The following is a 20012-nucleotide window of genomic DNA, read 5'->3' on the forward strand; positions in this document are numbered from 1 at the left end:
AACTTCCTTCTTCTTCATCTTCCCAAAAAGAAAGCATTCGTTTTATTTTTCTGAAATGTACAGCTAAAGCGTATAGATTATAAAAATACACTCAAATCTCTGTATAAGGAGAAGAACGGGTACCGTAAAACCTATGTATAACGAGCACAAGAGGGGTCCCCACTTGAAGGTTATATTGTGTATAGTATGTGATCGCATTCGTCTGCTACTTGCGCAGAACGATGCGCACGTATTGTACGAAGAGGTTAGTAGTAACAAAATTTTTTGAAAGTTGTATTCATTTTAAGTATAGCCACATGTTATTTAATATCACAATTTATTTAATTTCAAGAAATATACATTTAACTTTTTATACACTTAAATCGGTCAATAAATTCTTATAATAATTCTGAAATGAATATTATAAATTAAAGAAAACGTGATTTTGTAAAAAATTTAATTTTTTGAATTTTTTTTTTAATTTTGTGAAAATTAAATAAATTTTACAATTTATTTAATTTTAAGAAATACACATTTAACTTTTTATACACTTAAATCGGTCAATAAATTCTTATAATAATTCTGAAATGAATATTATAAATTAAAGAAAACATGATTTTGTGAAAAGATTTTTTTAAAGTGACTCAAAAATTGAAAATTACAAATATGAGCAACTTTGGGCATGTCTAAAATTAAGTACATATATCGCACAAAAGAATGAGACTTTATTGGCATTAAAATTCAGGGGATCGAAAAAGATCAAATCTTTCAAAGTTAAAATTCTACCGAAAACGCAGTATACGCACGTATATTAAACAACATATTTATTCGATTTTTAAAGAATATATTTTATTGTACAGCATAATTGTATGAGATATATGTGTAACTTTCAAGGAAAAATAAAAAAAATAAATAAATTTATACCTAAAGTAACCTAGGTTGCATAAATTAATATGAATTTATAGTCATTTTTTTCATTTTTATAAGTTTTGACGCCACATATCTCATAGAATTCAATGTATAATACTTTAATATTTCAAGTCATGCTAGTTTTAGGTGTCTAAAGTGACTTAGAGTTAGTAACATGTTTGATCATTTGATATGGATTTTGGCACTTTTGGGAAATTTTTTGAGTCGCCTGGCCCACTGTGCATAGTGATGGAACATCGAAAACATCGAAACATAAATGTTTTTTCTTCGAGGTCGATGTTTAAAACCTCGATGTTTTGATTTCGATGTTTTCGATGTATCGAGGTGTTTTTTCGATGTTTGAAATCGATGTAAATTAAGTGGGGAAAAGAGGTTTTTCAAAAATATTTTCTTTATTTCTTGCCTCTAACAATTTGTGTTTTTTTATCTTTTAAACAAGTGCTCTTATCGATTTGTAAATCTTTAAATTTTGTTTTTGTTGGTTAAATTTGCCCAAAATGTGAATTATCCTAAAGTGCTAAACAACTATAAAATGCTATATCTGTCTTAATATATTAATTAATATTATTTAAATGACAGAATTTAATTTTCATTGTTTTCTATATTTCAGAATTAGTTTTCTACTGAAAGCTGGAAATTGTGCTTTTAAAAATTACCATTTTATCTTGAATCTTTTTAAAATCTACTTCCAATGTTATTATTATAATTATATAAATATATTTTTTGATGAATCAAAAGGAAGTGTGAAAAAACATCGAAACATCGATGTTAGGAATTTTTTATGTCTATGTTTCACAACATCGATGTTTTTCTTTCGATGTCCCATCACTAATTCAAACGATAATAGAAGAATTTGGTTGTATGAGTATTGCGCAGAAGTCTGCTGCAGCCTAGCTCTTTTGCAAATGAAACGCCTGGTTAAAAATTGGTGACTCACCCCAACTACCGAAGTTTTACCTTTTATCTATAGCCTTCTTGATTTTGATAGAAGTATAGACAAAATGTATTTGGTGTTGCTGATCACAAATAAGATATCAAATTTAAAAAATTCAAAATGGCGGTTCCAATATGGCGGAAAAATTTTTTGTTTATTTTAATTTTTTTTTTCGTTTAATTTTTTTTGTCCACCATATTGCATCCGCCATTTTTAATTTTAAAAAAATGATGTCATATTCGTAATCAGCGACCTCAAAAACCCCCCCGTAACGATTTTTAAGCAAATCCAATGATTTTGAAAAAAATGTCCGCCATTTTGAATTTTTAAAATCTGATTCCATATTCGCAGTAGTGTTCTATCACAATGGCTGTTTTCGGCACTCACCCAGGGTTAACCCCGAGTTAAATATTATCCAATCGTCAAAAACATTCTGTTGGCCTAACCAATCACCATTAACCCGGAGTTAACTCGGGGCGAGTGCCAAAAACAGCCTATAACGCATGAGCAGTAGTGTTCTATTAGTATCACGCATGAGCAGTAGTGTTCTATCACTATTACGCATGCGAAGAACATTCAGAACTTCAAAATTTAATTTTTTAATTCACACACAATCTAAAAATTATTTTTCTACAATACAAAATTTCCAAAGCCAAAATATGAAATGTCCAAAATATGAAATTTCCAAAATAAAAAGTGTTAAATTGTAATATAAGTGAAAAGAAATAGATTATTGAGTATTGAGATTTAACAATTCTATTTCTGTGTAGGATATTTTTAAAAAATCATTATTTTCAATGTTTTACAAAAATTTAAATAACTTCTAAAAACATGAACACTTTTTAATGATCTTAGGCTTACTTTAAAGGTTATTTTCTACAGAATGGGAATTACTTATAGACATTAAAGTGTAATTTTCTCTTAGAAATTACAGGTCGGCAAAGTCATACACAAAAAATTCAATTTGAAATAATTTTTTTGTACAAAAAACTATCCTACAAAAAATATAAAACATGATATGATGTAGATTTTTCAAAAAAATTAAGTAAAAAAATATGTTTGAATTTTAAAAATTATTTTTCTGTTAACCCGTTGCCTGTTAACGACCGTTGGGTAGTAAACTTTTTAGCGCAAAATAAATGCAATTTTTTATGTAAATTATAAAATAAATTGTTTTATATCATTATCAACACACTATTGATTTCAATGATCCTAAATTAAGTAATAAATAAATGATTATTTATTATTTTTAAATAATATATAATAATTTAAAAACAAGTAAAATTTATGAAAATTTATTTTTAATTTCAGTCACATTTAGTGTATAAGGGTTTTTAGAGTCGGTGAATTCGAATTTAACCTTAATTTTAAAAAATTCAAAATGGCGGACATAATTTTTGAAATTCATTTGGATTTTTATCAATTTCAGTACCTAAGGGTTTTTCAGGTCGCTGAATTCGAGTTTAACCATCATTTTTAAAACTTCAAAATGCAGGATCCAAATTGGCGGACATACTTTTTGAAATTCATTTGGATTTTTAGGGTCCCCGAATATAAATCTAAAGTATTTTTTTAAATTCAAAATAGCGGATCCAATATGGCAGACAAAATTCAAATTTGAACAGATTCGATTAAAACTTGTTACGCGAGGGTTTTTAGGGTCGCTGATTACCAATCTGAAGTCACTTTTAAAAAATTCAAAATTTAAAATAACGGAAAAATTTTCAAATTTGATCCGATTTCCTTAAAGCGTGTTACTCGGAAGCTTATGGGGCCACAGATTACAAATATGAAATCACTTTTTAGAAATAAAAATGGCAGATCCAATAAGGTGGAAAAATTTGTTAATTTGATCATATATAATCGGGGGTTTTTAAGGTATCTGATTACGAATCTGCAATCACAATTTAAAAATTGAAAATAGCGGATCCCATATGACTAAAAAAAATGTTCAATTTTGATACATGTCGCTTAAAGTTTGTAATAATAAGAAATTGTTTACATTATAGAACAGTATGAAGCTAGATTTTCTTAAAAGTGACTTCAAATTCGTAATCAGATACGCTAAAAACCCCCGAGTAACACTTTTTAATTAAACCTGATCAAATTTAAAAATTTGTACACCATATTGGATTCATCATTTTCAATTTCTACGAAGTACCTTCATATTCATAATCTGCGACCCCAAAAGCCCCCGAGTAACACCTTTTAATCGAATCTGATAAAATTTGAATTTTGTCCGCCATATTGGATCCGACATTTTAGATTTAAAAAAAAAACTTTAGATTTATATTTGGGGACCTTAAAAAACTGTTAAAGAATGAGTTACAGAATAATTTACCTCGTTTTATAATAATAATAATAATAATAATAATAATAATAATAATAATAATAATAATAATAATAATAATAATAATAATAATAATAATAGTGTCCCGCCAGCAGATCTTTTGGCGAGGGAAAGGGAAGAAATGTTTCTCTTTTCTAAAGAAAGCAGTTCCTTGAATGAGGAATTAAGACCAAGCAAGGGCCTGATCCGCAAAGAAGCGAGGCACAGGCTCATAGAAAGATGGCAAGAAAGATGGGATGGTGAGGAAAAAGGTCGATGGACTTATCGCCTTATCCCGGCACTCGCCACCTGGATAAATAGGAAACACGGTCAGGTTTCCTATTACTTGACTCAGGCGTTCACAGGTCACGGGTGTTTTAACTCGTACCTGTGTCGCTTTAAATTACGCGAGAACGAGGTGTGTGCATATTGCCAGTTCCCTGAGGACAACGCGGAGCACACCCTCTTCTCATGCAAGAAATGGGACTTGGAGAGGCGGGCCATGTTCGAAGGTGTAAACAGTCAAGTTACACCGGAGAACATGGTATCGCTGATGACCCAGTCGGAAGAGAATTGGCGGCAAGTCGAGAACTTCATAATCTCGGTTATGTCGAGGAAGGATCTCGACGGCCGCCAAAAAGCGTAATTTAAACAGCTTTTAATTTTGATCGTTTGTTTTTTATTAATTTGTTTTGTGATTTATTTGTCCCTATACATTTTTTTTAATTTGTTTTGTTTTTTTTATTCATCTTTGTACAATTTTATGTTTTCAATATTTTATACGCGTTTATTTTTATTTTTTTTTATATATCCGTTTATAATTTTATCTTTTGACTTTTTAAACTTCTTAAAATTTTTGTTTTTTATTGTTGTTGTGCTGTTAATTCCGCTTTTATATTGAAATAGTTTTAAATTTTTTAACTATTGACGCAGGAGAACCGCAGACACAGAACAAAGTCGCAGCAGCGATAGAGTTGGAGCGCCTCCCTCGAAGGCTAAAGTATTACGACAGTTCCGAGGGAGGGTAAAGGGCTCCAAAAGAAGGGTTACGGGTTTTAGTGGGTCGGGCTGGTAGTATCCAAGGTATCTGTAAACAGATTTCCCAAAATTCCCTAAGCAAAAAAAAAAAAAAAAAAAAAAAAAAAAATAATAATAATAATAATAATAATAATAATTATAATAATAATAATATAATAATAATAATAATAATAATAATAATAATAATAATAATAATAATAATAATAATAATAATAATAATAATAATAATAATAATAATAATAATAATAATAATAATAATAATAATAATAATAATAATAATAATAATAATAATAATAATAATAATAATAATAATAATAATAATAATAATAATAATAATAATAATAATAATAATAATAATAATAATATAATAATAATATAATAATAATAATAATAATAATAATAATAATAATAATAATAATAATAATAATAATAATAATAATAATAATAATAATAATAATAATAATATTTTTTTTTTTTTTTATTCACGGGGGAGAAGAGGAAATGCATTTACGCATCCCCAGGAAGATCCCACTTACCTGAGGTATGTCGGACTCGTACAAAATGCAAGGAAAAAAAAAGAAACCTCACATACCTGCTTTTAACGGCAGTCACCCTACCGACTAAAACCTCTTATTGTTTCCCCTGGGTTTCGAACCTTCTATCCACCTACGGAACTACCTAGTGGCTTCAGACTTCGTAGATGAATGGTTCCATGTAGTCGCTGGCGCGACTCTCCCGTGCCGCTCTTGTTCTGGCCTTATTTTCTCCTTGTCCTTGACAAAGTCTTCTTAGCTTCCTCTAAGGCAGTCCTGAAGACCTTGCACCGACCTGATCCGGCGACGTGTTGGATGTCCTCCCTTTCGCCGAACTTCGCCTGGCATAAGAAGCAGCATGAGCTCTTCTTACAATCTGCTACCTTATGGCCGGCTTCTCCGCACTTGAAGCACGCAGCCGACCTGTCTACCTCTTGGCAATCTCTTCCTATGTGGCCGTAGCCAAGGCACCTATGGCACCTTGTGACCGTAGTTCTTCTTCTGACCTGGCAGGACACGAACCCAATTTTAATGTGTCCTATTTTCTCCAGCTTATCTGCATCCTCTTGGCTGGTGACAACGACAGCGAGCTTTACTCCTCGCTTGTTTGGGCCAAGTACCGCCACCCTTCTGCTCCCTGCTGGCACCGTAGAGATTTGCTCCAGGGCATTCAAAACGTCTTCCTTTTCAGTAAGGGCGTCCATATCGCGGATTTCCAACGTAGTTTGCCGGACCGCAATCTGCACCTTACCCAAATCGCCGATTACCTTTGTCACCTCCTCGGTGAACAGCTTCTTGTTGGAAGACCCTCCAATTTTAATGAGAAGGTCTCCTTTTTTAGTGGGTAAAGCTCCCACAACCCTTGTCTGGCTGGCCTCCAGGTCAGCCTCCCTTCGAACCTTCGCCAGCACTTCAGCGAAAGTTTTTCCTTCGGCCACTTTAACGATCACTGTGGCTCTTCCCTTCTTGACCTGGTCTGGCTTTGGAACCGGTTTGTTCCCCTTGCCTCCAGTCTTTTTTGGTTTCTCCTCCTTTTTCCTTTTTGGATCCTTCGCAGGCTCAGGATCACTTCTCTTCCGCTTCTGAGCATCCAAGACGACGTTTCTCAACACGATCGCGTTACAGCGATCTCGTCTAGCTCTACGATCCTGTCTGGCCTCTTCCGACCAAGTCAATCCCTGGTAGAGACTTTTTTAACCCTCCTTCACACACATGAGAAAAAATTACGACTTTACACACGTTTAGAGGGAATCCCTCACCACATTGTAAAATAAGCAACATTACAACATAAACAAAGGAATCAACAAAAATTTAGTTTTAACACAAACTTACAAATCTGTAGTAAATTATTCTAAATTATAAAATTAATAAAATTAATTTTCGGTCTCAAAAATAAAAATTAATTACACGAATGCACATCTTCGAACACGGAGAAAAAGGAATAGTTGACACATCCAGATACATGGATATCACAGCCATATTATATTGAAAAATACGGGATATCCATAGTTAAGGTTGCTGCATCCATATTCTATGGCTGGCTGTAAATTGTTGAAGCAGCAAAAGATCTATGGTTGGGTGATCCATAGTAATGGAAATGGGAAACAAAAAATTGGAATCACTTAATTAATTAAATTCAATGTCACTTGAGATATTTTATACACATTTTTGTTAATTAATACACACCACTTATTGAATAACCGCATATTAACGAAATAAATTATTAACCGATGGGGGAGACACGAACCATAGACCTAACGCATACTAAACACTAACGCTATCCACTACACTATGCACGCAACTACAATATTTGAGCATATAATATTCCTTATATACTCTACACATATTTCATGAAAATGAATTTACATAAACACAAATAGACAATAACGATAATAAATAATAAACAATTGTAACACTATTTATACACAATAAACTCACAACGCGATTATATAGACGTGACAGGAAACCGACGCGACGGACAAATTGAGACGACCATTTTTAAATGGATGCCATGATAATGAATTGCGCGCAACATGTATCGAAATTTTGAACTAACTATGGATCTCCCAACCAAAGTTTATATGGATGAGGCAGCCATATGTGAAAATCCATAGCATGAATTGTAAGCCCAACCATGCCTATGGATGTCACATCCATATTTGATTCAACAATATAATATGGCTCCCTCATCCATTGAATATGGAATGTGCTTCCATTCTGAAAGTTGTCTCTTCCATTGAATTGGATAACACAACAATATTCTGCTCAACAATATTTTTATGGATATCTCTTCCAGACCTTTTCTTTCCGTGAAGGAATTCTACTTGACATGTAAAAATAATGTAACATTAACAAATAAGCAAAAAAATTAATAAACAATTCATTTTAATTATATTTATAATATAATAAATTTTGTCACTAACTAACAGTGGAACAAAAAATATTTTGAAAACTTGATTTTTTTATTTAACATAACCTCACATTTTCGAGTTTTTTCTGGCTTTGAAGCTTCATAATTAAATATTAATTACACAGGCACACAAAAAAAAAAAGTGTCGTGGCCGAGACACTACAGTAGTATATTCCCATGTATTTTTGGCCGCTGAATCCGAATCTGAAGTCCGAATGCTCAAATTGGTTCTTTTTTTTGAGTTATACTCAAAAAACGACTCAAAACACGAATTTGAACCAAAAAAATTAAAAAATTTTTTTGTGACATGACAATAGCATATTTCCATGTATTTTTTCCCGCTGAATCCGGATTCGAAGTCAGAATTGACAGATGTGCTCAAAATTATGAGCTGAACTCAAAAAACGACTCAAAAACCGAATTAAAATGACGAAAATGAAAAATTTTTTCTGTGACATTGCAAAAGTATATTCCTATGTATTTTTTCATGCTGAATCCGAATTCGAAGTCAAAATTGACAGATTTGCTTAAAATTTTGAGATAAACGCAAAAAACCACTCAAAAAAGACTCAAAAAACCGAATTAAGATGAAAAAAATTTTTTATGACACTACACTACTATATTCCCATGTACTTTTTCCCGCTGAATCCGAATTCGCAGTCAGAATTGACAGATTTGCTCAAAATTTTGAGATAAGCTCAAAGAACTGATAAAAAAAGCGATTTAAAATAAAATAAAATTTTCCATATGGGATCTCGCATTTAAAGTCAGAATTGACAGATTTATGACTGATTTGCTCAAAATTTTGAGATATACTCAAAAGACTGATAAAAATGTAATTTAATATGAATAAAGGAAATTTTTTGCTATGACACTGTGTATTCCTATGTATTTTTTCACTGTGATTCCAAAGTCAGAATTTTCAAAGTGGCTCAAAATTTTGGATTTCATTAAAAGTGCACAAAAACATGCATGCTTGTACCTGCAACCAGGGTTTGAGTTCTAAAAAATTTTATGTCATTCTGATAATTCTAACTTCGAATTTGTATTCAGCGTATATAAAATTCATGAGTGGTTTTTTTAATTTATCTCAAAATTTTGAGCAAATCTGTCAATTTTGACTTCGAATTCGGATTCAGCATGAAAAAATACATAGGAATATACTTTTGCAATGTCACAGAAAAAAATTTTCATATTCGTCATTTTAATTCGGTTTTTTGAGTCGTTTTTTGAGTTTAACTCATAATTTTGAGCACATCTGTCAATTCTGACTTCGAATCCGGATTCAGCGGGAAAAAATACATGGAAATATGCTATTGTCATGTCACAAAAAAAATTTTTAATTTTTTTGGTTCAAATTCGTGTTTTGAGTCGTTTTTTGAGTATAACTCAAAAAAAAGAACCAATTTGAGCATTCGGACTTCAGATTCGGATTCAGCGGCCAAAAATACATGGGAATATACTACTGTAGTGTCTCGGCTACGACACTTTTTTTTTTGTGTGCCTGTGTTATATATTTAAACTAAATGTCTTTTTAGAAATGTGTTGAGGAGTAAATTGTCGAAAGGTATAGAAACTGATTTTATTTTGCAATGAGGAAAACAAAAGTTATTTAAAAAATACTGAAACCGTAGAGGGAATCTCTCCCTAGGTGTTTGACGGAGGGTTAAAATAAATATTTATACAATTCTACGTTAAAAAATTATATTTTTCATGTAAGAAGAACTGATTTCTTTTTTATCTTAACAATGACTAATTATTTTAACATCAACAAGAATTTAATTTTACGTAAATCATAATAAATTAATTGCAAAATGACTTAATAATGATAAATAATATCAAAATAATAATAAATTGTTCAGGTAAAAAAGGAATCATTTCTTTCTTGAAAGAGCAGGAAAAAACACCGAATACATATGGGTCAAATTGTTTTTTACTCTATTATATAAAAAGGTACAATTTCTTTTAGAAAATTCACTATTCATTAGAGGTGTGCAAAAAGCTCGAAGCTCGAGCGGGTGGGTATTTTCGAGCTTTTCATTTTTCGAGCCGAGCCGAGCCGAGCCTATTCAGTTCGAGCTCGGGCCGAGACGAGCTTTATAAAAAGCTCGAATAACTTCGGGTACTCGAAACTTTCGGGTACTCGATTTAATTCGAGCCCTTGAGAAAATCCAAAATTTTCTACATTAATTTTTAATTAAATTTTTTTTTTAATAATTTTTTTTAATTTAAAAGCTCGAATTAAATCGAGTACTCGAAAATTTCGGGCTCCCGATACATCGAGCCCGGCTCGGGCTCGGCTCGGCTCGAAAAAATTGCGGCCCGGCTCGGCTCGGCTATTCGAGCTTTTTGCACACCTCTACTATTCATACTTACCCAAAATATTCAACACCCTCCCCCCTCTTCAATTTTTTATTAAATTTTATAATGCTTGGTGGTTGAAGTACTCATTCATAGTACTAAATACTGTGAAAATATTAGTCCGATCCAGCAACTTTAAATTTTGACATTGGTACGCTTAAGAAAATTTGCCCCATTTACATGTATTTTTAAAATAGGATCAGGTACGATTTCGGGGCTCAAAAATTCGGAAACTAGAGGTCGTGTAAGAAAAATCTACGTTGGAAAATCTTCCATCCATTTTCAAAAACCCTGCTTTTATTTCAAGAGCACTGTGATCCACTCGTGTCACAAAAATCTGCCTTTATACCCTTGTTGCTTAATATACTATTTTCAGTTGTAAAAGTACTTTTAAATTTTATATAGTTTTTTCATTCACATTTTGTGACTTGCATTTTTTGAAGAAATGTATGTTGATAAATTATTGTGAAAAATCTCAATTCTATTAAAAAATACGATTTAAATAAGCATATGAACGTTAAAAAACGTAAATTTCTTCAGAAGAATAAAATTTAAGTTAATACATTTTAGAAAACAAATCACTTTTTGCAGTAATGGAAAAGACAATTTCGGCCGATACTATAAGCATATAATTTTTTTGAACTGTAAAATTAATTAACAAAAAAAAAGAATAATTTCTCGGTTTCATTCCTGGGAACATTTTCACGTTGGAGGTACAAAAAAATTACTCCTAGCATATGGATAACAAAATTTGCGATCTTGGCAAGTCCCATGATGATAACTGCAAAAGTGAATTTTCTTAATAATTTTAAAATGTTTGAAGATTATAAAACAAAAAAAGTATATGCATTTTGTTTTCGATACCTATTAATAAATACTAGCCCATTAAAAAAAAAAGTATTGGAAGAGAGCGAATAGTATTTGGCGGTGAGTTTCTGCCAATACGTTTTCGCGTGAAAACCGTATTGGGGGCATTCTGCCAATCCTGCTTTTTCACCGTCAATACTGTCCTCTTGAATCTTTCGATTTCACGTTTATTGACTCGATTTGGCATTTTAATCAAAAAGACTGATTGATTTAATGTGTAAAAATGCTGATAACGAACAGGAAATATAAAATTTTGTTAAAATGTAAATAAATGAAATGTGACAAACTATTGGTCTATTACTATATGATTTAGGGTATTTTCTAGATAAGCGCTGTGACTTATACTTACAGCGCCCCTAGCGCGAACGTCGAAAGCTCTCTAAATCATGTGGTAATAGATCAAATAGTACACACTCAAGTCGAGTCAATAAACGTGAAATCGAAAGATTCAAGAGGACAGTATTGAAGGCGAAAAAGCAGGATTGGCAGAATGCCCCCAATACGGTTTTCACGCGAAAACGTATTGGCAATACTCACCGCCAATACTATTCGCTCTCTTCCAATACTTTTTTTTAACTGGGAGGATAAAAAATAACTCTATAATATTTTATAAGTATCTGAATAATAATTTTCTAGTTATTAAATGAGGAAATAAAATAGACTTTTTGGAGAATCTCAGATATAACTAGCATATTTTATAGAGCTCGACATATAATTTATAAAAATTTATAGTACGTTATGCAACAAGGCAGGTACGTCCGAGTTTATGTACCGAGCACAATATTGTGCGAGGTCATAAACGAGGTTACCTCCCTTGTTCCATACTTTGCTTTATACAACAAAGGCGTATTATGGTTACTCTATGCTACCTGTACCGGTGCATGCTAAGTTCTTCCATATAACCCAGCTGGTCAATTAAGTAACCATTATTGCCCTAGGGAGATAAAGGGTACTTTATTAACCTGGGAGCGGTCAATAATATACCCTTTATCTCCGTAGGTCTATAATGGTTACATTATTGACTGCTGGGTTATAAGGGGGAACTTAGTACGCGCCTGTACAGGTAGACAAGGTGACCATAATACGCCTGAGTTGTATAAATATTATTATTAGCACATACTCGCACACACGGAATGATATTTTTCAAAAATGTGATTTTTGAATTCTTAAGGTCAGAAAACGTAAAGAAAAGTAAAAAATCGAGTTTGAAAATTGGAGGTAATACAATGCTGTAAAGTAGCCAAAAACTATTGAATAGCCTAATATTTGGACATAACCAAAGAATATTTATTTTAGATTAAGCGAGCAACAATTAGATGCAAGAAGACGAGGATTGGAACAGTATTTAGAGAAAGTTTGTGCAGTTAGAGTTATAGCTGAAAGTGATGCAATGCAGGAATTTCTCACAGACAGATTAGAAGAGGATGGTGATCAAGGACCTGCGGTGGATTTGAAAATTCTACTTCCTGATCGAGAAGTGGTCACCGTCACTGTAGCTAAAGCAGCCCCTGTAAAAGATGTCTACGATGCTGTTTGCTGTCGAGTTGGATTAGACGCAGAAACAGCAAAATACTTTTATCTTTTCGAAATCGTCGAATATAATTTCGGTATTTAAATTTCCATTCAATTCTATTCAATTTCATTTATATATTAGTTTGATGTATGTTTTATTAATTCACAACCCTAACAGCAACCGGATATTCAGGGTATCCGGAAAATATTATATCCGTAGGATGTCCCAGGGATATCTTAAGATATCTTAAGGAAATCCTAGGGATATCCAAAATTTCGAATGTGACTCAACATTGATTATGTCCGCCCTGTGGAAACATTACTAAACTTCACAGTTGACGCGCATCTTCTCTGAACGATGTTCCGCCCGTGTAAATAATACAGGGCGACTGCTAACTAAAAGATGAATGAAACACATATTATAATATGTATTTTACTTACGAAAAAGCAGTTTCCTTGTAACAACTTATTAAAAGACATAATTTTTGGGACAGGAATAGCCGAAATTTCAAAAATTTATAAGATTCAATTTCTGAGATAAACAATGACAAACACTTTCTATCTAATTTTGAACTAACTATGGATCTCCCAACCAAAGTTTATATGGATGAGGCAGCCATATGTGAAAATCCATAACATGAATTGTAAGCCCAACCATGCCTATGGATGTCACATCCATATTTGACTCAACAATATAATATGGCTCCCTCATCCATTGAATATGGAATGTGCTTTTATTCTGAAAGTTGTCTTTTCCATTGAATTTGATAACACAACAATATTCTGCTCAACAATATTTTTATGGATACAGTACCGGCCAAAATTGTCAGTCCACCCATTTTTAAAGGAAGAAAAAAAAATTTTTAACATAAAATTTATAAAAACTCAAATTTTTTTTGGTTTATATTTTGAAAGACAATAAAATTTTGCAAAGAATAAGACCTCACAGAAGTCATTTGGCCAAAATTTGTAGAAGATATTCTTAAAAATCGTCATTTTCAATGTTTTACAAAAATTTAAATAACTTCTAAAATAATAAACGATTTTTAATAATCTTAGGCTTATTTTAAAGGTTATTTTCTACGGAATAAGAATTACTTATAGGCATTAACCTGTAATTTTTTATTTGGAATAAGCATGACGTCAAAGTTGGACAAAAAAATTGGAAAAATTTGAAATAAATTTTTTGTACTAAAAACTATTCTAGAACATATATATAATAAAACATGATATGATGTAGATTTTTCAAGAAAATTTAATAAAAAAATATGTTTGAATTTCAAAAATTATTTTTCTTTTAATAATATTATTTCAAATTTTTTTAATTTTTTTGTCCAACTTTGACGTCATGCTTATTCCAAGTAAAGAATTACAGGTTAATGCCTATAAGTAATTCTTATTCCGTAGAAAATGACCTTTAAAATAAGCCTAAGATTATTAAAAAGCGTTCATTATTTTAGAAGTTATTCAAATTTTTGTAAAACATTGAAAATGACGATTTTTAAGAATGTCTTCTACAAATGTTGGCCAAATGACTTCTGTAAGGTCTTATTTTTTTCAAAATTTTATCTTCTTTCAAAATATAAACTAAAAAAATTTTAGTTTTCATGAATTTTATGTTAAAAATTTTTTTTCATTCCTTTAAAAATAGGTGGACTGACAATTTAGGACGGTACTGTATCTCTTCCAGACCTTTTCTTTCCGTGTGCAAAAAAAAAATCCCGTTATCTGAGATCGAAAAATCATTTCTCGTAGTTTTTTGTCAGGATTTTAAGATTCCCATGTAGAAATTGTAGCAGGATTCTCATAGGGGCCTTGTAAAGTTTTCCTTTTACTTATCTGAGTCTAGTAAGGAAAAATGTAGGGAACTGGTTGGGACCCGGGATTTTCTGTGACACTCGGATCTTGTCTGAGAAATGTCGCGAGGACCCTACGAGAACCTCACAAGAAAACTGATTTTTTTTCTGTTTAATAATTTAAGGTTATTTGTAATATAAACGAATTTATCATTTGAAGGGACTAGGTTAAAATTGAATATTCCCATTCTACGCTGAAGGGCGGAGTCCCACGACAGCGTGGCAAAACGGGAATATGTGTGAAATAAACATTCAAGACTGAAGTTTAAATCATTTATACTAATTCCTCGAACAATAAATAGAGCCAAATGTCTACAAATCAACATATCTTCCTAGGACCCATATTAAATAGTCAGCAAAATGGCAACATTGAATATTAAATAGAAAAAGAATAACCAACGCTGAAGGGCAGAAACTCACGACAGCGTGGCAACATTAAATTATTAAATAGAACAAAGAATAACCAACGCTGAAGGGCAGAAACTCACGACAGCGTGGAAACATTAAATTATTAAATAGAAAAAGGAAAAACCAACGCTGAAGGGCAGAAACTCACGACAGCGTGGAAACATTAAATTATTAAATAGAAAAAGAAAAACCAACGCTGAAGGGCAGAAACTCACGACAGCGTGGAAACATTAAATTATTAAATAGAACAAAGAACAACCAACGCTGAAGGGCAGAAACTCACAACAGCGTGGAAACATAAAATTATTAAATAGAGAAAGAAAAACCAACGCTGAAGGGCAGAAACTCACAACAGCGTGGAAACATAAAATTATTAAATAGAGAAAGAAAAACCAACGCTGAAGGGCAGAAACGCACGACAGCGTGGAAACATAAAATTATTGAATAGACAAAGAAAAACACTGAAGGGCAGAAACTCGCAACAGTGTAACAGAACAAAAAAAAGAAATACAACAATTGAATAATAAAATACATACAAATATCCGATGGTGAGAAAAAAACACTTATTTCACTTAATTAACACGTAATCAAAAAAAGACATCCGCAGCAATCGAAGCGTAGTCCCAAACTGAACTCTGCTCGTCAGGTCAGTGACCCGTCTGTGGATAGAGTGGGGGCAGTTCCCAACTTTTGAGAATAGTAAGGGAAAAATAAGGTTGCCTTGAATATCCAACCTTACATTCGGCCATCCTACAATTCAGCTCGTCTCGAGGTGACTGTCATCATCATCCGATTTGAGAGGGACTCCATCATCTCCACTATCACTATCGGTAACATCGGATAACCCTTCTGATGGACACCATGGTTTCATCTTGTCAACCGAAATGACGTATTCATAAGTTCTTCGACGATTAAGCCTGTGCGATCCTTCCATGTCCTTGACCACAAATCTGTCATTCGGCAAAATTTTTGTAACCACCATAGGGCCACAATAAGGATGTTGCAATTTTTTACTCGTTCCAGTCGCAACTAGATTTCTTTCCATTAGGACCAAATCACCCACTTTGTAAGTTCTGGGCTTCTTTCTTCTGCTATCAAATATTCGTTTTTGATATGCTTGATCCTGAGCTATAAGCACAGATGCTTATATATATTTCTTGAAGAAAAGCTGACTTTTCGTTGTTTTGAATTTTTAAATCAACTTTTCTTAAAAACGGCTCCACAGAAGATTTTCGTTTTTGTTGGAAAATGATGTACTTGTGATCTAGAATCGAAATCAGGAAGAAAATTCCAGGTGCCAGAACCTTTCAGTTAAATCGGTTTAAAAAGCACCGTGTATTGTTTTGGTTACATCTGAGAAGTATACAATTCAAAGCAAGTCAAAGAAATAAAATGTTTCTAGAAAAAATCTATAATGTACCAATTTATAATTATTATGAACTCAGTTCATTAATAAGTAATAAGAAATAAATTTTATTTTAAAAATATTTTTAGCATTGTAAATTGTAAAAATGACGAAAAACTGCATTATTCAAGGTTAATTCTAAAATATAGAAACAATTATTAACAACAATAATTTGTTTATACATTTGTTTTAATAATAATAACATTATTTAATTAAAGTCTGACTAATAGTGGAAAAAAATTCAGACCATAACTATAATTTAGGGAAAAAAGAATGTATAAGGGGCTCCAAGTAACCACCCACTTTGGGAGACGCCTATTCGGCCCTGGGGAGGCGAAGGAGAGAAAGCAATAGACGGGATCCGCGGCGATCGATGGTTCAATGACGAGAAAAACATACGCGGACATTTTTAATCATATCTCGGAGACGGATTAATATTTTTTACTTTTCTTAGGCTCAAATTAAAGGTGACAATTTTTTTAACAAAATGGTATAAGTTCCAAATTTTTCCTATTATTTTTGTAGATCAGGCAACGGACTAAACATATCGAACGATAATTGAAAATTTTGAGAATTTTGTACTACAAATAATTAAATAATATAACTAGTTTTAAACGTTAAAAAAAATTAGACCAAATCTTATCTTATTCAAAATTTTATAAGCTTTACAAATCTGCAAAATTCAAGACTCTATCTTAATTTTTGTCAAAGTTATTATGATTTTAGTGGAGCTGTCTTTTTTTCTCCTCTTCAGTCGATCGGACCGAAAATTTCCGACGGTAGTGTATACTAGAAAATATTAAATTAGGAAACTCAAACATTATTAGAGGAAAATAAATAACAATTAAGTAAAATATTATATATGTATTTCTTCATATAAACAAAATTATTTAATTATAAAAAAACATTTGAAATATTACATTAAACATATTATAATTATGATTTTTATACGTGCACTCAGAAAAAAGTTTATTCGAAACAACAAACTGAAAACTTCACAAAACGTTTTTGTAAATATTCTTCTCACTGGTACAAATTAAATATGCAGTAAGTCTAAAATGAACACAATGTATTTATTTAACCGACACTTATAATTTTTTTCTTTGATTTACCGATTTAAAGTAGAGTCTACATTGGATGAACGCGAACGTTGCCGTGCTGACGTCACCCATTTGAATAGCATGGGTGACGTCAGACGTTCGCGTACACGTTCACGTTCGCGTACCATGGAATGTAGACTCTACTTAACAAATAAATTTGACGCGAACGCGGACTGTAGACAAGTGAGATCGCCATTTTTAAATTCACACATGTACTTTTTGAAACAAGCAAATATGTTTGTTTGACTCAAATAAAATGATTTGGTTGAATCAAACAAATTTTTGTGTTGTGTCGAACAAACTATATTTAACTAAACAATATTCTCTATTCAAAACACAAATTTGGTTAAATGAAACAAACAACTTCAAATAAAAAATTTCTTTCCAATAACCAAACAAATTTTACGTATTTATTAAAATAAACCAAATTTTTATTTAAATCAACAAAATTGTTTTATTCTGACAAATAAAATAGGTTAATTAAACAGTTTGGTTAAGTGAAATAAACTTTTTCTCTGAGTGTAAATAGCGCTTCCAAAAATCGCCCTTGACGTTGTTTTAGAATTTTTACTTTAAAAATGTAGAAAATCAAAACTTTGAACCCGCCATATTGGATCCAAAATTTTGAAAATTAATTTCTAATATCAGATTCATGATAAACGATCGAAAATAGCCCCGAGTAAGAAATTTTTTTGAATTTTTGACAACACTTATGTGTTAAAATCTTGGACATATTGTGGTGCATTTTTATGACCCACTTTAATCATCCGCCATTTTAAAAATTTTTCAAAATTAAATTTTTGGCAAAGTGCTATCTTATAGTGCAGCTAAAAATGAAGGCAAATGAGACCTGGAGAATTTTTTGCATGAAAATTAAAAAAGTTATGAATTTTTTTTTAAAAAGTGCATTTTTCCTATGTATTTTTAATGGGAAATTTCGATGGATCTCTGGCACGTGTTAATATTAATCAGTCGGCTTCAAATTTTGGGAAATTTTTTTTTATTTTATTGGAACTAAACTGGGGGGTGGCGTAAACAAAATTCGAAAGTCGCATTGTTACGGACACCCTATTGTGCACGTTTGTACGCTCGCTTCATATTCCGCCTCGCTACGGAGTTTAATTCCGCGGTACGCGCTCCCACTAAAGTCGCAATATCTCGAGAACTATTAGAGTCTCCATAAATTTTTTTTTATGAAATGAAAGGTGAAATTACAAGGAATCGATATTTACTTATTAGAAAATTCAAAAATTAGGCCAACTGAACTAAAAATTAATTCAAAAAATTTTTTTGACTTTTTTTTTGACAAATTTTGGAAATTTTTTTTTGTTCATAATATCAAATTAAACTACGTATTTTTAACTATATCGCCTGTAAATTTTATTAAAATCGATCAAAAAGTTTCAGATTTATTAATTTTTGAAAAAAACGCAACACTCATTTTCAATATGGCGTAGCGGCCGCCATTTTGAAAATTTTTCAAAATCCTTTTAGGGTTAAATTTAATTCATATAAGACTTCTATTTCCCAAGGTTTCGAAGAAATCGGAAGACCACTGACTTGCAAATCGCTTTTTTTCTGACGGAGTCTTACCCATGAACATTTTACTTCCTTTTTTCGATCAGCAAAAAAAATTTGCTTCCTCGTGGAGGAAGCATTAACGACAAGTATATTTAATTTTTAAATCATTTTTAATACAATTTAACATTTATAAAATAAAGTTCATTCGTCTTAATAGGAACAATAAAATTTTCTTATACAGTAATATGAATCTAAATAAACAAAAAAATTTTTAGTAAAAAAAGTGAATTTTTCAACTTCAACTTTAATTGTAATTAATTCTATAATTTTCAATATAGCTAAAGAGACGGCACGCGAGTTACATCGCTCTCCAACAGTTTGTCAATTTTTTTGCGAATTTCGATTGACCAGTAAGCCCCAATGTGTATCGTTACCTCTTGTTTTGACTTGAATAAACTATGCGCTACTGGTGAGCGTTTTTTCTTTGTGTTTTGTGCATTTTTTCTGTTATAAAACTTAAAAGTTCGCTTGCTACATCCATAGCAGTGGCCCTTTTTCGTTTTGTGCAACGTCGTGCAACCGCATGTGTTATAATTTTTTTTGGTTTTCCGACTATGTGCGCGTGTGATGGTGCAATTTGATTGACCAATTCGAAATACTTTGAATTCGATTAATCCACTTTTATTGCATTCTTGTGCAGGCCCCCGCTGCATCTCATACTCTACATAAAAGCATAACGCCTGTAGTTGTATTTGACTGTACTTTGTACCTTATAAGGTGGCTGTACTTTAATACAATGTCGGAGTCATTCCAGCTGACAAGTGATCCT

At 31.7% G+C, this 20012-nt stretch overlaps 1 protein-coding gene across 2 annotated transcripts in view; it reads left to right on the forward strand.

The window, feature by feature from the left end:
* Window positions 1-20012, forward strand: part of LOC122504517 (sorting nexin-27) — a 367585-nt gene that overhangs the window by 185873 nt on the left and 161700 nt on the right. For both annotated transcript variants that reach the window (XM_043615665.1, XM_043615666.1), the window contains exon 4: window positions 12678-12988. In XM_043615665.1, coding sequence (XP_043471600.1) covers window positions 12678-12988 — 311 coding nt within the window. The remainder of the gene's footprint in view (window positions 1-12677; window positions 12989-20012) is intronic.

The sequence above is a fragment of the Leptopilina heterotoma genome, unplaced genomic scaffold, assembly GCF_015476425.1.
Source record: "Leptopilina heterotoma isolate Lh14 unplaced genomic scaffold, ASM1547642v1 Lhet_302, whole genome shotgun sequence".
Taxonomy (NCBI): domain Eukaryota; kingdom Metazoa; phylum Arthropoda; class Insecta; order Hymenoptera; family Figitidae; genus Leptopilina; species Leptopilina heterotoma.